This window comes from Rhea americana, unplaced genomic scaffold (genome assembly GCF_003343005.1).
Source record: "Rhea americana isolate MKP2758 unplaced genomic scaffold, rheAme1 scaffold_76, whole genome shotgun sequence".
NCBI classification, from domain to species: Eukaryota; Metazoa; Chordata; class Aves; order Rheiformes; family Rheidae; genus Rhea; species Rhea americana.
Genome location: NW_028186934.1, coordinates 486,727 through 511,314, shown reverse-complemented (window position 1 = coordinate 511,314; position 24,588 = coordinate 486,727). Strand labels below are relative to the sequence as shown.

At 38.3% G+C, this 24,588-nt stretch overlaps 1 protein-coding gene across 8 annotated transcripts in view; it reads left to right on the top strand.

Annotated features, from left to right (window-relative positions):
* Window positions 1–24,588, top strand: part of NLGN1 (neuroligin 1) — a 301,748-nt gene that overhangs the window by 81,459 nt on the left and 195,701 nt on the right. For 4 of the 8 annotated variants that reach the window (XM_085322271.1, XM_085322270.1, XM_085322279.1 and 1 more), the window contains one exon: window positions 17,091–17,150. The exons of the other annotated variants lie outside the window; for them this stretch is intronic. In XM_085322271.1, coding sequence (XP_085178397.1) covers window positions 17,091–17,150 — 60 coding nt within the window. The remainder of the gene's footprint in view (window positions 1–17,090; window positions 17,151–24,588) is intronic. 8 annotated transcript variants of the gene reach the window in all.

Below are 24,588 nucleotides of genomic sequence, written 5' to 3'. Positions count from 1 at the left end.
GAGAGCATTATTATGAACTCTGAAGGGAGATGAAGCAGCATGAGTAGCATTTGGATGTTTACTTTTCCAGAGTTTTARCAGTTTTCCATTTGGAGAAAGGAAAAAGAAACAGAGTCTTTTCAGTATTTCCACAATTGTTTAAAAAAAAAGAAAAAAATCCATAGAAATGAAGCCGCACACAGGAAGAAAGCAATTAACAGCAGAAAAGGAGATAAAGGGTATCCACCTCTGGTGGATGTAAAAAACTAATTTTGCTCTGAGAATCTTTATAATAGAGAAGTTAAATTATTAGATTTCGTAAGAAACCATTTAGGCTGTCGTTTCTTGTGGAGATCTATTCTTGTATTTCTGTGCTAATCGTAGCGTTACTTTTCTCAAGGTCACCAAAAAATGCAGAAAATGTCAAAGCTTAGTACAAATCACTAAAAAAAGATGCATACTGTTGCCTGGCCTAGGAAGAAACAACTGAGCAGAAACATGAATAAGAAATACTACACTATGGAATAACTGTTGCCTTAAGATACTGATAAGGTGAAGAAAAAGATGTTGGTCATTTTCCCCAGAAATGTGACCACCAAAACCTGATCACTAGAGTATCTCCACATCTTAGCAAAGCTGTTTAGAAATAAGCAGCACACTATTAACCTTCTTCAAGGTTTTTGGCAAATTGGACAGATGGTGGATAAAATGCAACCTGCTTCTCAGTGCTCAGTGTGTGCAGGATTGGTGAGGAGGAATGTGCAATGAGATGAGAGACGAGATATTTTTAAACCAGTTCTGCCACAGACTTTTCATGCAACCTCAAGCAAACTATTTAATCACTCACTTGTTTTCCACTTGCATGGAAATGCAAAGACATCTCTACTTCACTGGTGAGTTGTGATTGTAAATTCATTCATGTATGTGAAATACTCAGATACTCGTATGAGTGTTGTAAGAAGAGGAATAAATGCAATAAATGATGGAAGCGGAAAGAAGTGAGGGTCAAAAGGCCCCTTAAAATTTCCCCTGTTGGTTCCAACTCAAGTCCCAGAAGACCGTGGATCCATATAACTCTGTGAATTGCAGTTGAGGTTAACTTTGCACAGTCGTTGAACCTTTGACTTTCTTTGCCTAATTAAGGTTGCCTTTGCACAGTAGTTGAAGCTTTGACTTGCTTGGCCTGCTGCTCAGCCTTTACAAGCTGCACAAAGCTCCGGTTTCTGACCATGGTGCAGGAGAATAATGTTTGTCACCTTACGTYAAGCCTAGGTTCAGTCTTTAAATACAGTGCTTCTGCAGTAGGTGCTCCTGTTTCTCTATTAATGCCATACCATGCCTCAACCTGAGGTTTGATCTCAAACGGTTCACTGACATATCTGTTTATTTTCTTGTCTCCGTTACATATCTGTTCGATTTCCTGTTTTCTAAAGTCAAAAATTAATTTTAGTATCATGTCTTACATTCRCAGGAAATGAATCATTTCAGTTACCATCTGTTGCATATTTTGCATCTTTGAGTTATACTTCTTATAATCTTAGAGCCAAAATGTATGTATTACTGCAAATATTATTTCATTAYATGTTTAGCAGGACCTGCCAGGTAATGTTAAATTTCTTCTCCCTTTAGAAAATACATGACAGACATAGGTCTTCAAGTATAATATTTTTGAAATTTCTATAGAGAAGATTTTTTCCTGCCTTTGACATTATATGTAGATATACTGACATTAAGTACAGCATTGCTTTCAGTTGATTTCYATTTCAAAATTTAGAGTGATGACTCACAAAGTGCATAGCTTGATATTTTTAAGAAAAGGCTTTCTATTATAAATGAATTTAAATGCAGGTTTTTAAAAACCCTTGTTTTTTGCAATGCTCTGTGTGCTGTGTTTGCAAAGCACAAATGTTTTCAAAACCATATATATTAATATGTTATCAAATATTCATGGGGTAATGGGCTGTGCTCTTGCAAGCGTGGAATCTCTTCTGTTGCCTGCACAGCAGAAGAGCAGGGGAACTTGCATCGGCTGCTGCCCTGATCTGTGCAAAGATCTGCATTAGCAGGTCAGGCTTTCCAGTCCCATAGGATTTTCTACAGTATCTCTAGACGTTGTGATGTCTCTAGAACATGTTTCATTCTTGTTTTCAAATATCAGCAAGGATTCCAAAGTCATTCCTGCACTTAAAGGCTGTGCTGTGCCTCCTAATAACATCGAAAAAATGCATAAGGCAACATGTTCTTGATGAGGAAACATTTTGCTGTTCTGTGCACCTGGTAGGCAGTTGTCATAGTTTTCTCTGTAATCATTTACATTTTCAGGAGTTCAGTTCAATGTTTCAGTATAAGATTCTCAGGATATATTGGCAGTCTTTTATATATATATATATATATAAAATATTATATATATGTATTTATTTTCATATATACACACACACATATGTATATACACATACATACATATATATATATATATATATATATATACACACATATATATATAAAGTGTGTGTGTGTGTCTATCTTTTTTTCCCTCTTCTGAGAAAACGGCACATGACGGCATGGCATACATTCCTCAGCTTTCTTTCAAATAATCCTCTAATAAGACCAGAAGATCAGGAATGTGTGGAGCTTCTCTGGTCCCTCTTAGCCTGAAGGAGGTTCTCCCTTTACACTAAATCAAATTCTATGTAAAGGACATCAGAGCCTTAGTCTTACCCTTAACAAAGGGGATAGGAAAATCCCATTTTAACCTTGCTTATCCTTCTGTTGGAATAACTGTAGGAGACATGCAGCAAGGAGAAGTCAATCCCTCTTTTCCCCTGTAGACCTTGCACCACTGCCTAGGGAAGGGATAAGCCTCATCCAAACCACTCTCCTCTGCAAACATCCTTTTATTTTCATCTCTTCCTCYTTACTCCTCTTGTCGCCCTCCATTAATCCCTTTCATCCTCAAAAGCCAAATGAAGCCTACATCTAAAGTTACTCTTATCCTTTAACTCTTCCAAAAATAAAATGCTGCAGCTGCTTCTGAAAAATGCTTTATATATTTGTATGAGTGCCTGTGATATTTCTAAAAAGATCTCAGACAGCTATGACAGCCATGTAAACTAGTTATTTTTAATGGCAAAATGCTGACCTAGGGTCTGTGCGTGTTTCAGGAAAGATGGTGAAACAGCAACTCATCCCTTTTGAAAAGGCTACCAAGGCTTGTAAACCACTTACGTTCCCCTCCTTAGGCTTGTAAAGTAGAGCGTAACTGCAACTTTTTTTTTTTTTTTTTTTTTAATATGGGTCTTGTCCTCGCTTTCTGGCTTTATTTGCTTTTTTAGAAAATGCTGTATTTGCATTCAGTCATTTGGAGGCGTTTCGCATAACCAGGGAGTCACGGTTTACTAAAATGGCTCTACAGTTTAAAATAAAATCTGTACTGTAGGTGCCGTCATATAGTGTTGAGGTTTTGATACAATAGCTGGCTGCCTCGCGCGTTTTCAGATGCGATCATCAGACAAAACATAAACCTTCACTRAAAATTCTGCAGTTCTCCTTGATGACATGAGTCATTACTATTAGCAAGTGAGGAAGCAGAATCTGCGGCACGTTTCTGAGAGTCACCTTAGTGTGGTTTTTACCTTTTAAAAAAAGAGAACAGATTTCAGATTTTGCTGAAGTAACAAGTTTCCCTTTCACAGATACTAATTAAGCCTTTGACTAATTTACTTACTGCTAGATGTAGGCATTTTTAATGTGTTAATTATGATGGTGATTTTATTCTCACATTTACATATTKAAAGAGCTTACTATAGTATCACACCRCTGAAAAACGGAAGGACGAATGATTTTATAAAACTTGCAACATGCTAATTTATGTCTGTTAGGATGTCCTGAAGTTAAACTAGCTGTTGTGGATGTTTTTTCCTTCGTTATCTGGCATTCTGCTGCTGCACACTTCCCCTGGTCCTGCAAAATATTTAGGTAAAAATGGCACGGTTGAGATGTGARTAATTCTTACAGCATTAATTACATTTATGTTTCAGAAAATTCTACATAAAGCTTTAGGCACCATAACATATAGTTAGCAATCTAATTGAAAGGCATCAGCGTTGTTAAGTTAATAATTAAAAACAATCAGCCAGCAGCTATCTGCAGAAAATCTCCTCCTCCTCAAAGCACACTCCGAGACTCCTCTGAATTCCCTCGGAATAAATATCTTTTGAAGATCCCATTCACTATAGTGGGATGAATCCAGAGCTACTCAAAGGAGCTACTCATGGATTTGAAGCTACTCAAGTGCTCAAATGCTTTTCCAGATTATTGCCATCGCCTTGATTTCCAGTTTTGACCACATCTCTCGTGCTTAGGCGCGTGAAGTGATTTTTGTTTCGTTACCTTACTTTCTATGAGAAGGGCTCAAAGGAGCCATTTCTCTGAGCAATGATAATTGTACTATTTTGAAAAGTTTCACTTTTCTTTATAAATTAAAGAAAATGGTAAAAGTCAGTAGGTTCAAAAGCCGCTTGCAGTTGGCGTATGCATTTTCTCTTTATTTTCAACATTTCAGCTTGTTATATTGGCAAATAAGAAACAAGTTTGTGMTCRTTATGGCTTAGTGTGGCGTCACTGTTCTGTCTAGTGCGTTTTTAGGAGCTGAGATTTGCCTTTAATTACAGCCTCAACTTCTTTTCCTATTCTCTGTTAGTCACCTAATGAGAGTTCATTTGATTAGCTTAAATAAACGTTATCAACTGATATGTTTGCAGATTTGAGCTTGAAATGTTGTGTTTCTGGCAACGCGCTGTGTTAATTATTCAAAGAGCTTTGTTAGGGAAAATTACTTTAGCTGGAGGATGTCTTCGTGCAGAATGTCCTCCTTCGCTCACACTGGAATCGAGGAAGCCCAAAGACTGTTGACAACCACCAGTATCTGCAGGCGCCAGAGCCGTTCCCACAGCTGGTGGTTGAGCCCGTGCCGAGGTGTCTGGCTTTAATGGAGATGCCATTTCCTCCTCCGGAGGAGGCTGTCAGTGCGCATGCCACGGGGTTGTAGTCTGCAAAATAGGTAAAACTGTGAGAAAGGCTCTATTTCATTCAATATTTGCACTSTTGGCTCTGTATCTCGCTTCTGGACTCCATCTGCCAAAAGCAWGAAAGTAGTGAGGAAGAGGAGTGAGGAAGACGGGAGCTGCGAGCGTTGGCACCRGTTCTCCAGGGGAGCTGTTCGTGTGCTTTAAGGATGATTTCCGTGAAACTCAGCTTGCAGGACTAGTCCCTACTAATGAACTTAGATATATACTTACAGACAGACGTTCGTTGTGACTCATCAAGTAAATGATATTCATTTTCCAAATTAGTACTGTATGCATATCAAATATGTACTTTCCAGACAGCTGTGGACTGATAAATATATAATTTTCTTTTTAAGAAAATTGAAATTCCAAGTTAAGATGAAACATTGAAGTAAATTTTTAGCTAAAGGAGATTGGAACTTTTTTTTCAAGTGAGAAATTTTAGCAACGAGGTATCTAATAATTTTTTAGCCTGAGCAAATGGTTGTAATAACAGAACTGTAAACTGTTGCTACCTAAGGGTTTCTAGACATTTTGTTCTGTATTCATTGGTCACAGTAATGAAAAAGGGATGTCAGAACTTCACTGTTTTTTGTTGATTTTGGGGAGAAGATCTTAGGAGCCTGTAACTCAAGCTTGAGACCCAAAATAGACTCTGCAGTTTATTATTTGACATAACAGATATGACAGATGAAACTAGTTGGAAGATTTTAAAGGTTCAGTGAATTTTGCATACGACAAGTACGTATTTGAATCCTCCATCTGTGCTTTCAATAACATGTGCACTAATGTTCAAGACAATAGTATATTTGACTTATTATATAGACATAATGCTATATAATGCGTTCCCTTTAATGAGAGTTTATAAACCCAGTTCTTCCTGTCTGCATGAAACAAATTCAATGCAGAAATCAACAACAAATTTGCTAGTTTTAAAAATCAGATAAGCACCCTATTTATTCTTATTATCTGCACAATTATTTGGAGGTCCTTGTATTCATCACATCACCTGCCTGTCAGTTTGCAGGTAGGCTTTCAGGTGACTTACCAGAAGAGAAAACATTTTGCTTCAGTTTTCCTGCGGTCCTGAAGTAACTTACAGGCTGGTAGTTGCTAAATGCATATCTGGAAACATAAATGAGGCCCAAGAAGACTTTATATTCTACAAAAAAAGGTAGAACTGCAAGAAGGTCTTTATTGCATTCGATATTTGTACTCCTGATTTATGGTTAAAAAAGATGCAACCGGTTGAGTTTTGAAGCAGTTAAGCTGAGACTAACCTGCCAAGCTAAAGCAAGAGAGTGAGTTGTTTGTTCTAAGATGATGATTACAAGAGAAGAGATAAGCTGTTTGGGGAAAAAACAAGAACAAGCTTGAAGATATGATTGTGTCGAGAAACGAAATTGAAAATCTTACTGGGTTTCATGTTAGGGATGTGCATTTTTTTTTCTCCTGTCTCTGACTGCCCTGTGCGGTGGTATTCCGCTCCAGAGTAAGACACCTAGACGCAGGAGCGAGCCGGGGGCTGCCTGCACGCGAGCCTGCTCTCTGAGCTGCCCCGGCCGTGCGAGATGTAGTCCCTAACGTTCAGGGTCTGCGCTGGGCTAGCACAGAGCGCTCTGATGCCGACGCCGACCGTATTACCTGCGTGGTGCTTGTGCACGGAGGGGTTTTAGACACCTAGCTCGCATGTGGGCACCTGCATTTAGGTGTCTTTCTGGCTTTAAGCAGATAATTTGCAAACTTCTAGCTCTTTCATTAGATATCCCACTGTGGAGCTTAGATCAGAAATGAAGTGCTAGTGCAGTCTGACTCTATCACGTTAYGGAATTAAGTACTTACTTTCATCAGTCGTACCAGAGCAAGATGTTGGCCCAGGGAATGGCACGTTAATTGTGACAGTGCAAAGGGTGATTTATGTAATTGCAACATAGGTTAGTATTTTGGGGAGTTCTGAGCTTTCTCTGTATGGGAGTCTGATTACATCTATAAAYATTATTTCAAAAAAAAAAGTGTAAGATCACTTAACAACAGTGATAAAAGAATAGCACTAATCTATAAAAATGTTTTGTAAAGATGACCAGCATGTTTTCCAGGAAACTTAGTTTCASCAATAAAAGAAAAATAAACCACATTTTATTATAGGGAGTTACTATGAGTAATAGGATCCTATTCTTTTGCTTTCCAAGTACTTTTTCTGCATCCAGTCTTTGTCCTATACATCCAAATTATGCACAGAAAATCCTAGAAGAAAGAGAAYTACAACTCTCAATTTAGCAAAGAAAGTAGAAGTCATCTATGACCATATATATTTCTAAAACTTTCTGCTGCATATAAATCACAAAATAATATACATTTAGCATATACCCTCATGGTTACATCTGTATCTGAAGGCAGAAGGTAAAAGTAAGAATCCACTGAGGTTAATGAGGTTGTTCCCRTTATGGAAATTAAATACTTACTATACGATTGCATCTTAGTTAATAATCCCATGCCTGAAGAGCCAAAATGAATTCATCTAATTTTACCAAAGCTTCATTGATTCCACAATGCTACCGAACCGATATTTTTTTAAAAGAAAACTGTAACTTGAAAATTTTGCGTTCCTGCTCTGCGACCTCTGCGGCCGTATCGGCCGTTCGCACGCGCTGATCCCGCGGTGAGGGGCAGACCGAGCCTGCTGGGCTGGTGGGGCCGTGAGCGTCGGCAGCCCCTCCGCTGCCCCCGGGCGCCGGCTCCCGCTTTCCCTGCCTTTTGGTGCTTTGACGGTCTAAATATCTTTCTGTTGCCAGGAGTTTGCCCTGCTTGCTGTAGGTGTTTTCTCTGCTCACCGAGATGGAGCTTGGCTCGTCAGGAGTATTCTTCCTCTAACTTTGYCTTGAGAAAGGGTCACAAGGACTGTTTTCTTCCTTATTTTCAGAAACACCTCTGTAAATTTGTTTACTCTCAAAACAGGAAATATTCTAGATGTATCAAGGACATAGGCCATAAATTATTGCTAAAGATATTAAGCAATCAAGTCCCTAACTTAATGATGTGGTATGTGTAGCTGTTATGAAATGCCTTACTTAATTATTGGTTTTATTATCAGAGGGACCTATGAATGAAACCGTAGGCCAACTTGTTYGCACTGTTTGTATTAGGATATTAAAGTATATTTTAGCCAGTTAGGATTGGCCTTAAGAAAAGCAAGATATCTCGTTATAAAAATCCTGGAACTGTGTCACTACCATGATCATAAGTAGACTTTTGGGGGGGGGGGTGAGGAAAAAAAAAAGAAAAAAATTGAAGTGAGAATAGCTTTTGTCAAATGCKGAGAAGCCGTGTGCTTTTATCTGGTGTGCATTGTGCCGCTTTSCTCTGGAGCATATTGTCATTGGCAGCAGATAAAGAATTAGAAATGTTATATTATCCCTAAACTGTCAACTGTCACTTTGACGACTTCTGTGAAAGCGGAAGCAAGGGCTGCTCTGACATTTTGCTCTTAAATTTGCTATGCCTTTCTAAGTAATATATTGTGGACTCAGGCTTGACATTTTGTAAATGTATTTTTTTTTTTTATTGATCATTTCCTGTTTACCAACTTTTGTCGTAAGATAATCAATTATTAAATAGAGAGCCGGAAGGGAAAGTTTCAAACTACTGCGAGAGTTTCRAGCCTTCTGTCCTTATATCGGAGCCTGCCGTAGGTTAACGTGTAAATATACGGTCCCAGGTATCACCTCTTGTCTGCGACTTCTGCTGTGGTAGAAGTGATGTGCTGATTGCCCCTCCTGCTTCGTTCGGTGTAAGGACTTCATCTATCCGTTTGGGAATCCTTAACATTGCATGCAGAACAAGTCAACTGTAGTTTCAAAACAAGAGCTATGCTGCTATTGAAAACATGTCAAATGAAAATAATTTTTTTTATGACGAGTATTTGATCCTGCTAGTCTTCAAGTGCTGGTTGTATTGTTCTTGTTTTGTGACTGCTCCCTTGCAGAGGTATTTTGAGTTTTCCTGCATAAAATTAAGCTCTTCTGAAAATACAGTAAGTAAACATAAGAAAATATGTGAGGCAAGGAAAATAGCACTTTTCTTTTTACAGCTTCTTAAATAAGYGCTCGCCCTTCAGTTCTCCCATCACTGGTTCTCAGAGCTGTGCACTTTGATTGTGTCGAAGGGTGTGGTCATGAGAGCAGATATAAGGAAGTTTCTAAAAACTGGTCAGCAGTTAAAGCATCTTTTAAGGAAGCCTTGAAAGCTTTGGATAGTGAAGAAACAYTTGAGTTGAAGTATCTTTACTTTTTTTAAGATCCAGAAAAAATTGAAAGACTGTAGTTATGAACACTAGGTTATGCATATTGKTATTTTTTAATTATTTTTATGCATTTCAGTTTATATTTCAGTAATGCTCAAAGCTTCAAATCTGTAGGAAAAACATATCTGCGTTAAAATGAGACAGGAAGATTTGAGATTCTACCTGTATCTATAGCAATATATAACAGAAAGAAAAGCATCCACATTTACATTCCTGGAAGAAATTTGTTGGATGTTCAGAAATGTTTTAGCATATGCAAGTAGATAGAAGAGAAGTAGAGTATCAGATTTCGAAGTTTCAGCACTGCCTTGAGCTCACCTGAGACAAAACTGGATAGGAGAGCAAGAACAAGGAAACTTTGTGTCTTAGGTGCTAGAGTCATCATTAGATTACTGGGAAATTCTCTCCACTGCTGAAGACAAACCTTTCAGTTTGCATATTTTTTTATGAACGCATAAGAGAAACTGGATTTCTAAATACTGCACAGGTAACAGTGGTACAATGCGTTATATAGAGCTCAAAAGCACTTGGCTTGAGGCCRGATGACATGAAGCACGTTGGGGAAAGGGCAGGAGAACTTATTTCGTTCTGAATTCTATGTGAAAATATTATGCACAATTAACTTGATTTTCTCTGCGGTGTTCAATTACATGGTTACATGAAGAGCATTTTTCTCTATTTAGGATATGAAACTGGGTCTCAGGAGAGCTGCACTGTACGCTCAGCTGTGCCGTAAACAAACTATATAGCTGTTGCAACCACAGCCTCTGCAGTTAATAGAATTAGTCGGGGATAAGGCTTTTGCAGCAGAGGGAAGACTGACAACACTTGTCCCTAGCAAATGTGTCGCCTGTGCAAGGATCCCGCAGTTATCCTGGCCCGACAAGGCTGTTCCGGACTGCTTMCTCCCTCCCGGAGATGGAAACGTAACGGAGGTTACGTTTATTCGACAAATCATTGATTCGGGCTAAATCCCTTCCCTTTCATGTCTGAGAACAGGAGGAGATAATGAAATAAAAATAAAATAAGACTAGTGTTTTAAGTGTGGTTTTAATCATATTTTGGTATTTGAGGCAAGTAGTAGTGGAGAATGCATTCTCCCAACGTACTGTTGTTGATGAGCTTCCTACTTGCATCTGAAAAAAAAATGCAAAAAACAACGCAAAAACAGCAGCAAAGAGCCCAAACTTTACCAGTTTTACCTAAATTGRTGGTGGTTTTATCAGTTGTTAGTGTCTCTTTATATACTCTTATGCTGTATAAGCATCCTTCGCTTGCTGCRTCTGAACTTGCATCGCTATTACAGCGGCCGTGTAGAGACCTTTGGAAAGAAAGTGCAGATTCGTGTTGATAGATAGATATCAGTCACAAATCTTCCCTTTGGAATTTGAAGTTTGGACCTTTAAAGTACAAGTCCRCAGTTCTGGTGCACGAGCTAAATACAATCACTTTTTAGGCATGTAGCCTAAAAAGAGTCCATATTTTCCTTCAAAAATAGGAAGCATTTTGACTGTGAGAATTGCAGAACATGAATTTAGCATTTTGTTTTTATGTACGTAAATAAACTACAAGGTAATGCATTTATAAAGAGAAAAAATAATTTGATCATAGCTCCCCGATAGTACGTTCAAGAGAGTGAAATCTTATTTATCGATTAGATTTACCCACTGAATAGCTGTGGGAAGTTCTGCCAGACAGAAGTTCGGCACACTCAGTCCCGCTTAACCTTGACGCCTGGGCTGGCCTCGTGGCCGAGGTGCAAGCAGGAGCAGGTCTGTTAACGTCCGCGGATCCGTCTTCGTCGTAGCAGATTTAGCCCGTCGATTGAGCGCCGGGACGCCSTGCGCTCGGTCCGCGTCCCGCCTGCTTCGCCGCGTGCCCGGTCCAGCCGCCGGCACGCCGCAGGGGGCGGAGGAGCGAAGCCCTAGCCACGCTCTGGTTTGGATCTCGTTTAAATCCTGTAAATCTGGCGTTTAGTGAGGAAGCTCCCTTGGGTTTGCGAGGAATCGAGATCAAGCCGGGGTGAGGAGGAGGTTCAGGACCGGCTCCGGCGGGAGCAAGGGGAGAGACGCGGCCGGAGCGTCGGAGCGGCTCCTCCGGCGCCAGCGCGGTCGCGCGTGCGAATCCGCCCAGGAAGCCGGCAGCTCCGTAGCGGGGCCCCGATGCGCCCGCCGCTCGCTCGCCCACGCAGCCGGGAGTCCCGCGCAGCTCGAGCGRCGTTACAGGGCAGAAGTAACAAGGAAAGACCCAGGCACGTGCTGAAAGCAAGCCAGGAAGGGAAAAATATAAATAAAGAAAAACATGAAGTAGAYGGTTTTGTCTATAGCAACAAAGTACGATTATAGAGGTATTTTTCTGAGCTTAAGACCTAGCTGCCGTTCGTACCTTCTGCGTCTCTCCGCCATAAGGAGTTCTAGCTCCTTTCTTTCTGACAACTTTCTAATTTTTAAATGAAAGAGGATGATTTTATAAAATTATTCATCAGATGACTATTGTGCTGTATCTTTCTAATTTGTCATTACATTTATAAGAGAAACYGTTACACAGTTACATTTTAATTTCAACATGTAAGATTTTGATTTTAGAATTCTCTCCACTGACAGTGCTGAGGTCTGAAGATTGTTAATTATAACTCATCATTACTTTTTTTATTTTAATTAGACATGGAATAGGTAAAACATGTTATTGTGTCTCAGCTGACATCTGCTAGATTGATAATTCGGCACAGATTTTTCTAACTAGAGAGTCTATTTTGCATAGAAATGATCATTAAAATAACAAGGGATTGGTTATTTTGTATCTGAACCTCAAAAGGTAGTGCCTARAAAGGTAATTTTGCTTTAATGCTCAGCCAAAAATTGAACTAATAAAGAAGAAATAGCAATGGATGCGTGGAGGTTTAGCTAGGTTTAAAGGTAAATATATAATTGTACTTAACATGTGCACCAACAGATTCCATAGCATTGCAGCCAATTTAGTGAATTATCCCAATACCTGTATTATTGCAGTATTTTGCCTTAAAATCACCTCTTTCCCTTTACGGAACAGATGACTTAACTCAAAGAATGACTATTAGTATGGCRATTTGTTTTAAATTATTTGATCCATGGGGTCTACCTAACCTAATGTAAGAGGTCCTTTTTCTTTCCCACTTTTTTTCATTACCAAAKGAGAACATTTTGGCCAAAACAATAAATGAAAACATAAGCACACATTTATTAAATTTAGAGGATTTGCACTGATGTCAACTTGCAGTATGACTTTTTTTTCAATGATGAACAGGTTTCCCAGGCCGAAAAGCTGAAGGCATCCACAGCTTCCATGCCTCCYGCACACGTGCTACGAAAGGTCACAGATAATTTCTGCCGAATCGAGACCACAAAGAGAGAATTTATAATCGGCTTTAATGTATTTGGGAGCTAAAGTACATTAGTCCAGCATCAAAGAGAAAGATAAAAAACAGTRTTAATACGGCTAGACTTTAATTATTTCAGAGCACATAATTACTCTTCAGCTAGCTGAACGAGAAGTGTGATACTTCTCTCCTCCTGAGCTCGGAAAGCCACCTACAAGCATAAAGGGGTCAGTTATGGAGATGTTAAAAATGCATTTTGTTACCTCCTTAGCATCAATTGCTGTACAAACAGAGTAAGTATTTGAATAATACTTTCAATAATGTGAAAACTGTTTTCAAATTAAATGAGTAAAGCGTTCGTAAGGAGTTCCTCCGGCACACAGCTTTCCCCTAGGTTTTATAGTAAGGCTGTTCATTGCGTTTAGGAGCCGTAAAATGCAGTAATCRCTTTTCCTTCTTTTCCAGCTGACATAGGGGTCTACTTTCCCATTAGCATTAATGAGAGTTATAGGCATGTAGCAATGATGGGAGATTAAACCTTACAGAGCCTCTTGATAAAGTAAACCACCTTTGCATCAGCATTTTAGAGGCTTCAGTCCCCTCTCCCCCTTTTTTCTTTTTTAACATTATGGTGCTTGCTTACTCTGCTGATATTCAATAATTATTTATTGTATAAACTTTAGCTAAAATTTAAGCTAGCACAACAAAGCAATGTATCTATTTGAAGGCTAGTATCTTAAAGATGATAAAACAATCTTTTTGTAATGGATGCCTGTTTTTGTAGGTGTAATGGTCAAAGAATAAAAGGAAAGAGTGAACCTTCACCAAGTGTGAAGAGAAGCTACAGTGAAACAACAGTGGAAAGTAATGTGGGCAAAAGACACCTTTTTGGTAGTCATAATTCTGAAAAATATATACCCTCCTTTTTTTCTAGTCCATTGTGTCTTAGGATCAGAATTTTCAAAATTAGGTACCTGAAAAGAATCTTAAAATTAGGGAAAAACCCTAAAGAATCAAGTGACTAGTGAATAAACTGATAGGACTGAAGAAGTAATTCTATTTGAAGGAAACATTTAATCTACCAAAATCATAAACATTTTGTAGAATATTAGTTCAAACTTGCAGAAAATAACCAAGAATTATAACTGCTACACAATTCCAGTCCTGATTTATTTTTACTTAGGAAGGTTACYGATGTTACATTTTGTTGGATAGTTCCATAAAATTTTATTCTATTAACTCAGTAGTGATTTCAGCATGTTTATTCCTGTGTAAAGGTTCAAGACTTCAATCTTTCTTTATGATCCTGCAAACACAGCAATAATATTTAGTCAATTAAGTCTATTATCTGGAGAATCAGAAGCAAAACCCATTTCTTACTGGTTTAGAATGAGATTTATTGCTGAAACAGGGTTTCAGCTGCCTAATGCAGAGCTGCTCTRATACCACTTCGGTGATTTCGGAGAACTTCTTCAGCGGCTGGACATGAAGCGTGCAGCACAGCCGAACTCACAGCCCTGCCGCTGCTTTGAGACCTTAAGGTTATACTGCTCCGGATGCTGTTTGACAGCCACGAGCACATTAATTCTTGAGCTAATGTTTCTTCCAGGGATTGCAGAGGAATTTACAAATACAAATTAAGTTTCACAGCATACCTGTATGTATAGGAAAGGTATAGCTAGTAAGTAAGTAGTTTTGCACCTTGGGTTTGAGGACTGAGCTGTGTTCTGGTTTCTAGACCTTGTAAGTCACTGTAAATCCAAGAAGCAGTTATTCAGGGCTAAAAAATTGGCCCGAGGCATTTGGTTTATGGTATTTCAGCTGTTGCTGAAACTTAAGGAACGTGGTCCGTCATATTTGCAGGTTGGAGTAAACTCACGGCACAACTGATGTCTCGCTTAGCAYGGTGCCTGGTGGGACTGCTGTGGAGCTCCATCAGGGATGAGTCCTCCTGCTTAGGGCATCTGGCAAGTGCGGCCCCCTTACTGCAAAGCAGATGCACAGYTGTGTGAGAAAGTATGCTTCATCTATGACAGCTTGCAAACAGTTCGGATATCCCTTTGCCAAAAGGTATCAGTGTATGATGTATATTGCTGCGTGATTATAGGGAAGATGRTTCAATCCCTGAATTTCAGAGAAACCCACAAGAATGTGAATACTAAAATTACCCAGGTTATTTTAAAGCGCTGCCTSCAGTAATGCTTCACCATAGTGTAAATTATGTATGGTATGGAATCAACCATTTGYGCTGAGATGTTTGATGCACTCTATGACTGTTGTTGAGATCTGGAACTATGACCTAGGCGAAACACGGCACACAGGCCGTCTGTTAGAAAAATATACGTAGCRTTAATTTTCTTGGTTCTATGCTAGAAAAGAAATTGTCCCTCTGTGCTGCTTTAGAGAAGTGTATGCCATTTGCCTTTGCAGATGCTACTTTGTTCTCTTCTGGAGATTAAAAAAAAAAAATCAAGAGTCCATTAAAATGAATATATAAATAAATATATAGTTTTGGCTGTGTCTGGCTATCTATGGTAGAATATTAACATCGCTCTCTTCCTGTACACTATGATGAAAATTCACCATGAAATTATTGTTATTACTATGCATGCATCTTTTACTTTTCTAGCTATACGCATTCTTTTTCAGAAGTAAAGTTGCTATGGTGTGAGAATGATGGGCAGCAAGTCATTTGAATATGTGCATTCAGATAGGATCACGTTAGCCAGCTATCGTATATTGTAACGACTGCATTCAGCGTTCCCTTTAGGAAAAGTTACTGCATCCACCAAGGTTCTGTACTAAACAGAACAATTGTTTGCAGTGGTGACTGTAAAATACTCTTGTTTAATTTCTGATGTGTAATTCTAGTTTTATGCACTTACAATGAGTTTAAAACTACACTCCTGACTGATGTAGTAATTAAGGTGTTCAGCTGTGGCTTTCAATAATATGGTTCACTTCCTAAATTTACAGTTAAAATCTCACAATACCGCCTGGGTTATTTGTGTTTCTCAAATCCATGTACCTGGTACAAACATCTTCTGATTTTTTTTTTTAATGCACCAAATACATAGTATTCTGCTTAGAAACTCTACATTTGATGTTGAATGACTAATATCTTGTAAAATAACAGAATTAGCTAGAGCTTTTAAAATACAAATGTTTTAATACTCCTTCATTGTGCTTTAGAGTTAATGCATGCCTTTGCCTACATCTACTGCAAATATCAACACATACTGTTCATCTCTTTTTGTTGTTGTTGTTTGTCTATTGTTATTTTATGCATGAGAAGGTTCTTGTTTTCTACTCTATGCTTGGCTGGCCTTTTTTTTTTTTTCTTAGTCCTGTGTTTGTACTGATTGCTTTTTTGCATGCAAATTACAGAATGTCATGGAAATGAGAAAGCTCTGAAAAAAAGGGAAAGATAATGCTGAGTTTCAACTGTCTTTTATTTGTGCGTAAGTGTGTAAAATATCTGACAAAAATATTTTCAGTATGACCTTTGACTTTCCTTCTGGTGTATATTTTTATTACTTGCTAAAGGAGCAGGCATTCTTCCCATTGGAAAATATGATGAACCTATTAATGCTTGTTAATAATATAGGTGCTGGGCATGAAAGAATTTTGTCTTGCAATTCATTTACAGAAATAATGAATTATGATATTGTCTGTCCTGCCCAAGCTAAAATTGAAATTCCATACTCAGTGCAACTTTTGTGTACTTTGGGTGAAACCCTAGTCCCATTGAAATCAATAGCAAAATCATTGCCTTCAGTTGGCCTAGGATTTCACTCTTGTTTCTAGTTTACATATTTCATATTTCCTTACAAGTATCTCAGCAGGTAGTCAAAGGTTTTAAGGGAAACCACAATTCTATTTAAAATTAATGTAATGAGTGTGTCCAAGAAAAAAACTAAAGTGTATGCTTATCTTTGTAAAGCATGAGCTTAAATGGTTGAACTTAGAAATGTGAATTAGCAATTCATGGAAAACTTTCTTTTAACCAACTGTTGAGACCTTGATTAGCCACCTTATCGCTCAAACACAAGAGAGAATTTGGCACTCTTTGTCTCTGCTATTTCTAATAACAAAATACAATTAAATTAAGTGGATAAATATGGTTTATCATGGGTATGCTTTTAGTAAACAAAGCTTTGATTCTTCATTTAAATACAATAAAGCACTGGGCACTCTTTGATTCTTGTGCTAGATGTTTCTAATAGCCATACCCCCTAGGGAAGGGGTGGTTATAAACKATGATTTCCCTCTCTGCAAATGTTTTTCTTGAAACATCCACGGGAATATAATATTCACTGTTTTTTTCCTCAGTCTTGTATATTCTTGAATTGTCTTTTTTTTCCTCCATTTTCTCCGTTCTTAATCCTAGGTCCCCTTACAAAGAAACAGRCAGATGATTTAGGTGATAATGACGGTGCTGAAGATGAAGGTATTTTTTGCCGCCAAACTGATTTGCATGACAAGGATCCCTGCCAATCTTTTTTCTCCCCTCTTTTTTTGACTTCTTGTCTTCTTTTGAAGAGTTTTTTTTTAATTCCCATTTTTGATGTGTTTTGTCTTCTTGCTTGTTGTTATACATATCTATATATATATTTTTAATTTTTWAAAAGAAAGAATGTTGTTAAGTTCTACGTTTTTATACAAAACAGTAACAATATTTAAAGAGAGTTTTTTGTTTTCTTGAAATGAACTTTTGATATGTTGCATCCCACCTTTTGACTGAATTTTGTCCATACTCTTTGAACTAACACTCTTTTAAAGTTTCTCTGTACACCTTTTTGCATGTTTTCTAACCCTATGTATTTCACCAAGTACAAAGATGTTTCTTTTTTCCACTGACTGATCTCAGTTTGATAGACGTATAAACTGTTGCCTTTATAAAAGGGAAAATACAAAACTTCTTAAAGTGTCTCTTAAGCAACTGAATTTCCCCAGATAGGAAACCTTCGCCTCTTACGTTGCCACGAACAAATATGAATAAATGTCAGCCCTGGGCACCATCTGGTGATAACCCCAGGTGGTGGGACTCTGTGCAGCACCTTCAGCGTCGGTGGAGCTACACTGGCATCATCCAAATGAATCTGGCCCGGTCTCTTTTCTGCAGCAGCGGCACGTAAAGATGCCCATCTGCTTGTGCTGATCCCTAGAAACCATTATTAACCAGTAAAAGCTAAAGTTTGAAATGACATGCACGTTATTTTATGATTAACGTTCATTGATCATATAAGCTATGTAGGATTTTTTCTTTTCCTTCTCTCTCTCTTTTTTCRTTTTTTTGTCAGAGCAATGGAAAAGATAACATGATGCTCTTTCTCCTGAGCAGTCTCGTCCTTTCAGGCTGATACGTTTCAAAATTCTGAATCTTAAACACATAGATTATATATTTTATGGTCAACGAGTAAAACAAATTGCTATGTAAAACTGTGTGAGTTGCTACTCGCTTCTCTGTTAATATATGGGCATTTCGGCGGGTATTAAGAGAAAGCTTAACTTGTAAACTGTAAGGCTCATAATTTTTGTCATACAGTACACTATCTGCTTTAGTCAAACTGAAAGTTGTGGTACTGTCATGAAAGAGGTAGRAAGACAAATACGAGCATTTAACTAGTTAACCAACATGTGAGCATTGAGTTTACAAATAGGCCCACAAATTTCTATACTTACTTTTTAATCTTAACCATCTCCTAAATGTGAAAATTAAGCATTTAATGAAAGCTGACCACTTGGTTCAATATTTGAGAGAACATCAATTTGAAAACCTCCTTTGAAAGCTCTCATACTGTTCAGGGATGAGTAGAGATATGGTGTTAATCACAGATCTGATTAGCTTTTTGAGGCAAAGTCATTTTAAACATTAGCTCATAAGAAAAATATAGCAAAGGACATTCTTGTGTATTCTCTAAGACCTGTGAATTAGGCAATATAAAATGAAGTCTGACTTGTTTTAACAATATCTTTTAAGRAATGGTTTGAAATCTGCGTTATTCATCCAGCAGACCTTAATGGCTCTCCTAATTTGCTGTGTAATTGCCAAGACAGATGCTAATGGCTTAACATTTGTTGAGTCAGTTGCTGCTTAGACACGTTTAAGAGCGACTACTCAGTTTGCTAAAACTCAGCAGAGTGGTTGCTAGCAGAAGGCAGTTTAGCACGTAGCAGGGGGYGGGAGTAGTGATCTCCGTCCTAGGAGGACAAGGGTCCGTGTCGTAAAAGAAAAAACGCATCTCCCGCGGTGACAGCTCTTTTAGAGAGAAAGAACTGTAAGGATGCCGCAGTGAAACTAGAAGGGAAAAAAATGCATTTACAACATTAATAAAACTCCAATTTGTAGGCCTGGGATTAATTCTCTCTGGCATACAGGTGACAGTTTTGTTCTCCTTCTCCGTGCCAGCGGAAGAACACAGGCAGTAATTAGACTTTGCTGCTTCTGAGAGTCACGAAGAGTCAGGACAAATTTAAGTTTTTATGTTTGTAGACAGTGTGAAGGCTGCTTAAAGGTCTGCGGGGTTAGTAGAAGCCCAGTATGCTGACCAGGATCAGACAACCTGCGTCTTCTGACCTGGGCTCCTCCTGTGAAGCTCTAGCCTGTGTTACACGGGCAGAATTGAAAAGTTCAAAAACTTCAGGTCATGTGTGTTTGGTACAGGTGCAGGCAAAGAGACAGGAAAAGGAAAAAGCCCTCAGCTGTCAAGATTTCTGCTAACCTGCCTATCAAAGCTGTCACCTTTTGACTGCCCACTTTTGCAGTATGATACCTTTTAGTTGATACAAATATAAACTGAATGAATTATGCAGCTAATATATCTCTAATATATTAGGGATAGCGGGCTGTATATGGTGAGAAAGGGCCAAGTGCAGCATCTGTGCTATGTAAACAGATGTCCAGTAATTCCCAAGTGCCCAGGATGCTCTGTATGGATTTTTTAGAGGCTCAGAGCTCCCACATTCGTTCCTTATAATATGCTTTGCCTGAAGAAAGCGTAGCAGCTACCTGGCTCAAGTGCCTAGAGAGTATTCTGTATTGTGTCACTCAGACTTTGATTAGAAGATTTCATTTCAAAACGCTGCTCAATAATTCTTTTCCCATGTCGCTACCATAGCATTGCGGTCCAAACCTTGCCAGCCCAGCGACTGGAATCAGTAATCAAACATGGATCTCTGGCATGCGCTGCAACCAGTAGACCGGGGTTAATGAGATCATTTTTCATTTTTGTTTTCAAAAGACCCAAAGGCAGTAGTGCACATTACCAGCTAATGATCTGCAAATTTGCAGTTTAAAAAATGAAGGTGTTTTCAAACTCTATGACTGGAAAATGTGCGCAAAGTCAGAAAATATATAAATGTCTTTTTTATTTCCCTGAGACTGTTGGCAGACTTATTTTTGTGTAACCCTTTGGAGTCCACGCTTGAAAATTGCTTACCTATTTTTCAAATTGCTACCTGCAAACAGTAAGCATTAGACTTCCCTTTTTTATAGCAGCAGTGCATTTGCCTATTTGCTGACATACAGCTAAACAATATCTAATATAGATGCAAAATTTAACTTCAAGTGGCTCAGCAGACAGATAAGCTGCCTGTTCTCCATATGCGCATACAGTCCAGAAACCAGGTTTAATTTAAAAATTAAAATCTTTTAGTATTTTTATTACAGTCCTAATTCTTGTAAGTTAAATAATTAACTTCATTTAATTTGTATATAGCAAAAGTTGTGACTCTTTATGCACCCTTAGTTCCTGTATGCTAAACATGCATGACTGAAATAACATGCAACACCAATCATTAGTCAGCCACCGTGCTCGCGGATCGGAACTGGATTTCTGGGTAGTTAGTGCCGTAGGACACATCCATGAAGAGCTGTTCTCAGCCAGGTTCTTCTCATCCACCGTTCTGTCACACACACCTCACCTAGCACATCAATCTGCCAGGGTTAGATCCTTACGTAGCCCCCAATGCTATCTGAGCAGCTCTAACAGCCCCCTGAGCTAGGGGAAAGTTGTTATTCCACTTTTAGCAATGAGGAGTTTGGACACTGAGTACGAGGAATGCAGACACCATGGCCACAGCAGAGCAAGGAACAGAAAGCATGTGCCTCCCGCACTGGAACTGCTGAATTGCTAGATATTTCTACTCTTCCCTGTTCCACCTCAATCTTTTCTGAGAATTAGGGCAATCAGCAGATGTTGCTGTTTGTTCGCAGGCTGTTACTGTGTGATCATGCTGATCATTTAGTCTGATGCTCCGTTTTATATGGACTGTTGGACTTCATTGAATGTTTAAAATTCAATGAACCAGAGCATGTTTAAAATCAAAAAAGAAAACGAACGAAGTCCAGTTTTGAATTTTAAATTGCTAAYGATGTAGAATCCACCTGCAAATCCCCTCTCATATTTAACAGACTGTAGCTCCGTGGGTGCAAGCAAAGAAGCGCATTTCAGAACCGACGATCTTCTCCGGAAAATCCTGTCACTTGATTAGTATTAAAATAGATTGCTAACTTTAGCATTTCATCTGTTTTCAACTGTCATGGTAAGAAATGGGGAGAGAAACAGTCTTTCAGTTTGGCACTAGCTGTACATTTTTGGACTTCAGAGGTCAGTAAATAGCAGAAAGTGTTTGTCTACCTCGCAAGGCAACCACATGCTCCAGCCTTAATTATAGCCTCTAATGAGTTCCAACTGGGCTGGAGTAATGCAACTGTTGCCACTTAAGATAAAGTCATTGACTGATACACATAGATGTATTCACATGTTTGCTGTTCATGCTGTCGCCCATTCACTATGTCTATGCTYCCAGCTCCCAAACGGTACAAATTCCAATTTCATTTGCACATTAAATTTTTCAGTTTATATTTTCCCTTTAGACTGAGAACTTTAGATTGTGATGGTTTTTTACAGTGGTGTTAACACTTGAAAACATTCATAATACAAATTCTGACACACTTAATTTAAGCACCTCTTTTGGGCTCCATTATACTTCTACTGCTACCAGGTATTGCYCATACAGTGAAGAGCCTGTCAGCTTTTGCTGACATATTCATGAATATGAYTTATGTTCATATTTTAATAGTCTAAAATTACTGCCTCCTTGGCTGTTGAGGTCCCACTCTAATTCAAACCTGCTCCAGATGCTTTTCTGTAAAAGAAAGTTCCATCACTTTGCATTTTATTATTTTATAATATACTTCCATGTAGTTCTCCATCAGGATCTCAAAGCCCTTTCTCTCAGACAAGGGCAGCCAGGTGTTCAATAATGCACAAAATGATCCATTGGTTTGACAGATGCAAAAAAGGAGATAATTCTGTTTAGCTGAAACTTGATTGCAGCTGATTGTATTTACTTAAAAAAAAAAAAAAAAAATGTATTTTAAATAAATGAAGCTTGCCCAAGACTTCCCTGCTACTTCCAATGGAAGTTCAGTAGGCACTTCAGTAGTTTCAGGACATCTGGCATTATATCGCATATTAAAAAATGTGGCATTAACGGAAATCTACATATTAGCCATGATAAGGGCACTGACATTAAAATAGCAGTGCATATATGAGATTCGAACTGAAAGGTCAAATGCTTTAAAAAGAGTCTTAAGTTATTGAAAGAGCTGCATTGATTGTTACCSTGCTCTACTTAAATGTTTTAGGAAGAAAGATTATGGAATATCTACACTTTGGTCCACCTAATGTTCTATATAAGGAACACAYACATTTTAGAGTAACCAATCTAAAAAGTTTTCTACTGTTTCAGTAATGTTTCATGTTCAAAAAACAAAACTGAGTCAATACTCTACATCAAAATGTCACAATTTTCTATAGTATCAAAAGCTATTTGGAAAAGCAATGCTCACAACATTGGTGCTAAACTGATTATATTTTTGTGCTGAGTTGTCTCTAGGTAGGCTTTCTTCCTCACCTGTTTTAGTTCTTCCCTGCAAATTATACTTGTTAAGTTACATGGCGAATTCACATCAGCTTGAGATGACTGAAGCTATAATTATGTTTTGTTACGTACGACGATTGTGSCTGGTAGTCACAGTCAAACTTGGTTCCCTGTTGCATGTTGTAACCAATGTAGAATAAAAGACAGTCCTATTCCTAAATTGCCTGAAATGTGAATAAGATCAGACGTAAAAAGCAGATGCAACAAATATCAGAAAGGTACAGAACAGAGGAGATGATGGAAACTGTAATAAGAAAGATCATGTATGTGTCACGTTAATAAGATCTGCCATACAGTAAGGCCTACTTAGCTGTTATGAACTAGCAATTTAAAGCCAAACAAATCACAGCACTCAAAACTTGTGTGTGAATAAAACAGAACAGAGAGGGTTGAATCTGAGAAGGATTTTGCACAGCACTATCCCATTTCAATATCTTTGAAATTGTTCACGTTTCTGCTTTATTTTTTTTTTTAAGTAAAACCACACTTGATAATCCACTAAGTATACAATAAATCAGTATGTAAGTCTACATTGGCAGAAATGTCGCATTTGTGCCCCAGCTCTTCAGGCTTATTCAGCATGAGCTACTTAGATGAATAAACTATTCATCAGCGTGAGAAAATGTTACTACAGTTTAGGGAGACCACTCCAGCACATGAGCACAAAGGACCGAGACCAGACTGAAGGCTGAAAATGAAACAAATTATCAAATAATTTAGGGTCAGATTTTGAAACGCAGTTAGAAGGAGCTGAGTGCCAAAATCTAATTTATTTTCTTTRGGAGTTGACACTTAACTCCAATAAATGGTTTTGAAAAAACACATCTGTCTGTCACTTTTTTACCAGTACAGTATTTCACCTCACAAAGCGTTATCTAGCACTTTCTCCATTTTAATTTAGAAGGATGACAGAGTTACTGTCTTTCAAGTAGGAAACAGTCCTTGATTACGGTGTCATTTTTTGCTGTGGTCTACTTTTTTGCTATCTTCATTGGATCATCTTATTTCTAGTTATTAACACGCACCATAGTTAGACAGTCCTCTCCCAGCTGAGTATCTGCACCTTTCAAATATTCCTAGCGTATCGTTTTTGTTGATAATGAAACCACTGACTGTAAGACTGGACCTCAAAATGCAGCTATCTCTATTCTTTCTCTTTTCTAGATAAAGCTGCACTTCACAGGAAGATCTGCATAGCTTCTGTATAATCCGTAGCACAAAGTTACAGTAGCTTTAGTTGAATTTTGCATGACTCTGCGATAGCCTCAGCGAGGTCTCCGGGAGTAGATTACAGCCCGTGCCACAGAGAAGCACCACCTCTCTGCTCTACCCGGGGTTGCTCTTAAGGCTGATGCCTTTGGCAAAGCGGCATAGGGGAGAGTCATACTGCATCTCGTCTGGTCTGACATGGCACAAAGGAAGAGCTGAAAAATAATCTTTATTTAGCTGGCTRTAATTCTGACAAGTCTATTATTAATGCGAAATAGCAAAAGTATAATATAGACAGAAYGTAGAGCATGACTTCTTTATATGTCAGATTTTACTCATGAATGCGTGCTTCTTTTCTCAGATAGATAAAAGRCACTCATTCTTTTCTAAATATCCCAATCTTATTTTCCAGATAAACAGGCCAGTACTACCAACATTTCATTACTGTTCACAGTTGGTGCTCTGTAATTCTATGTAATTTTAATTAAAGAAGAATTCTGAGACAGTCTCCCCCTGTGCTACCTTCAAGCATACAATTAACTATGTACAATTTCTGCTGGGAACAGTCACACAGTGATTTCAGATTAATAATTTATTATTGCTTCCATATTTGTATCCAAAAAAAAAGCCAATGATGCATAGACTATGAACAAACCATCCACTGAAAACACTATGTGAATTTGAAAAGACTTTTGCCACAGTGTAGATTTTAAACCTCAGGAGCTCAT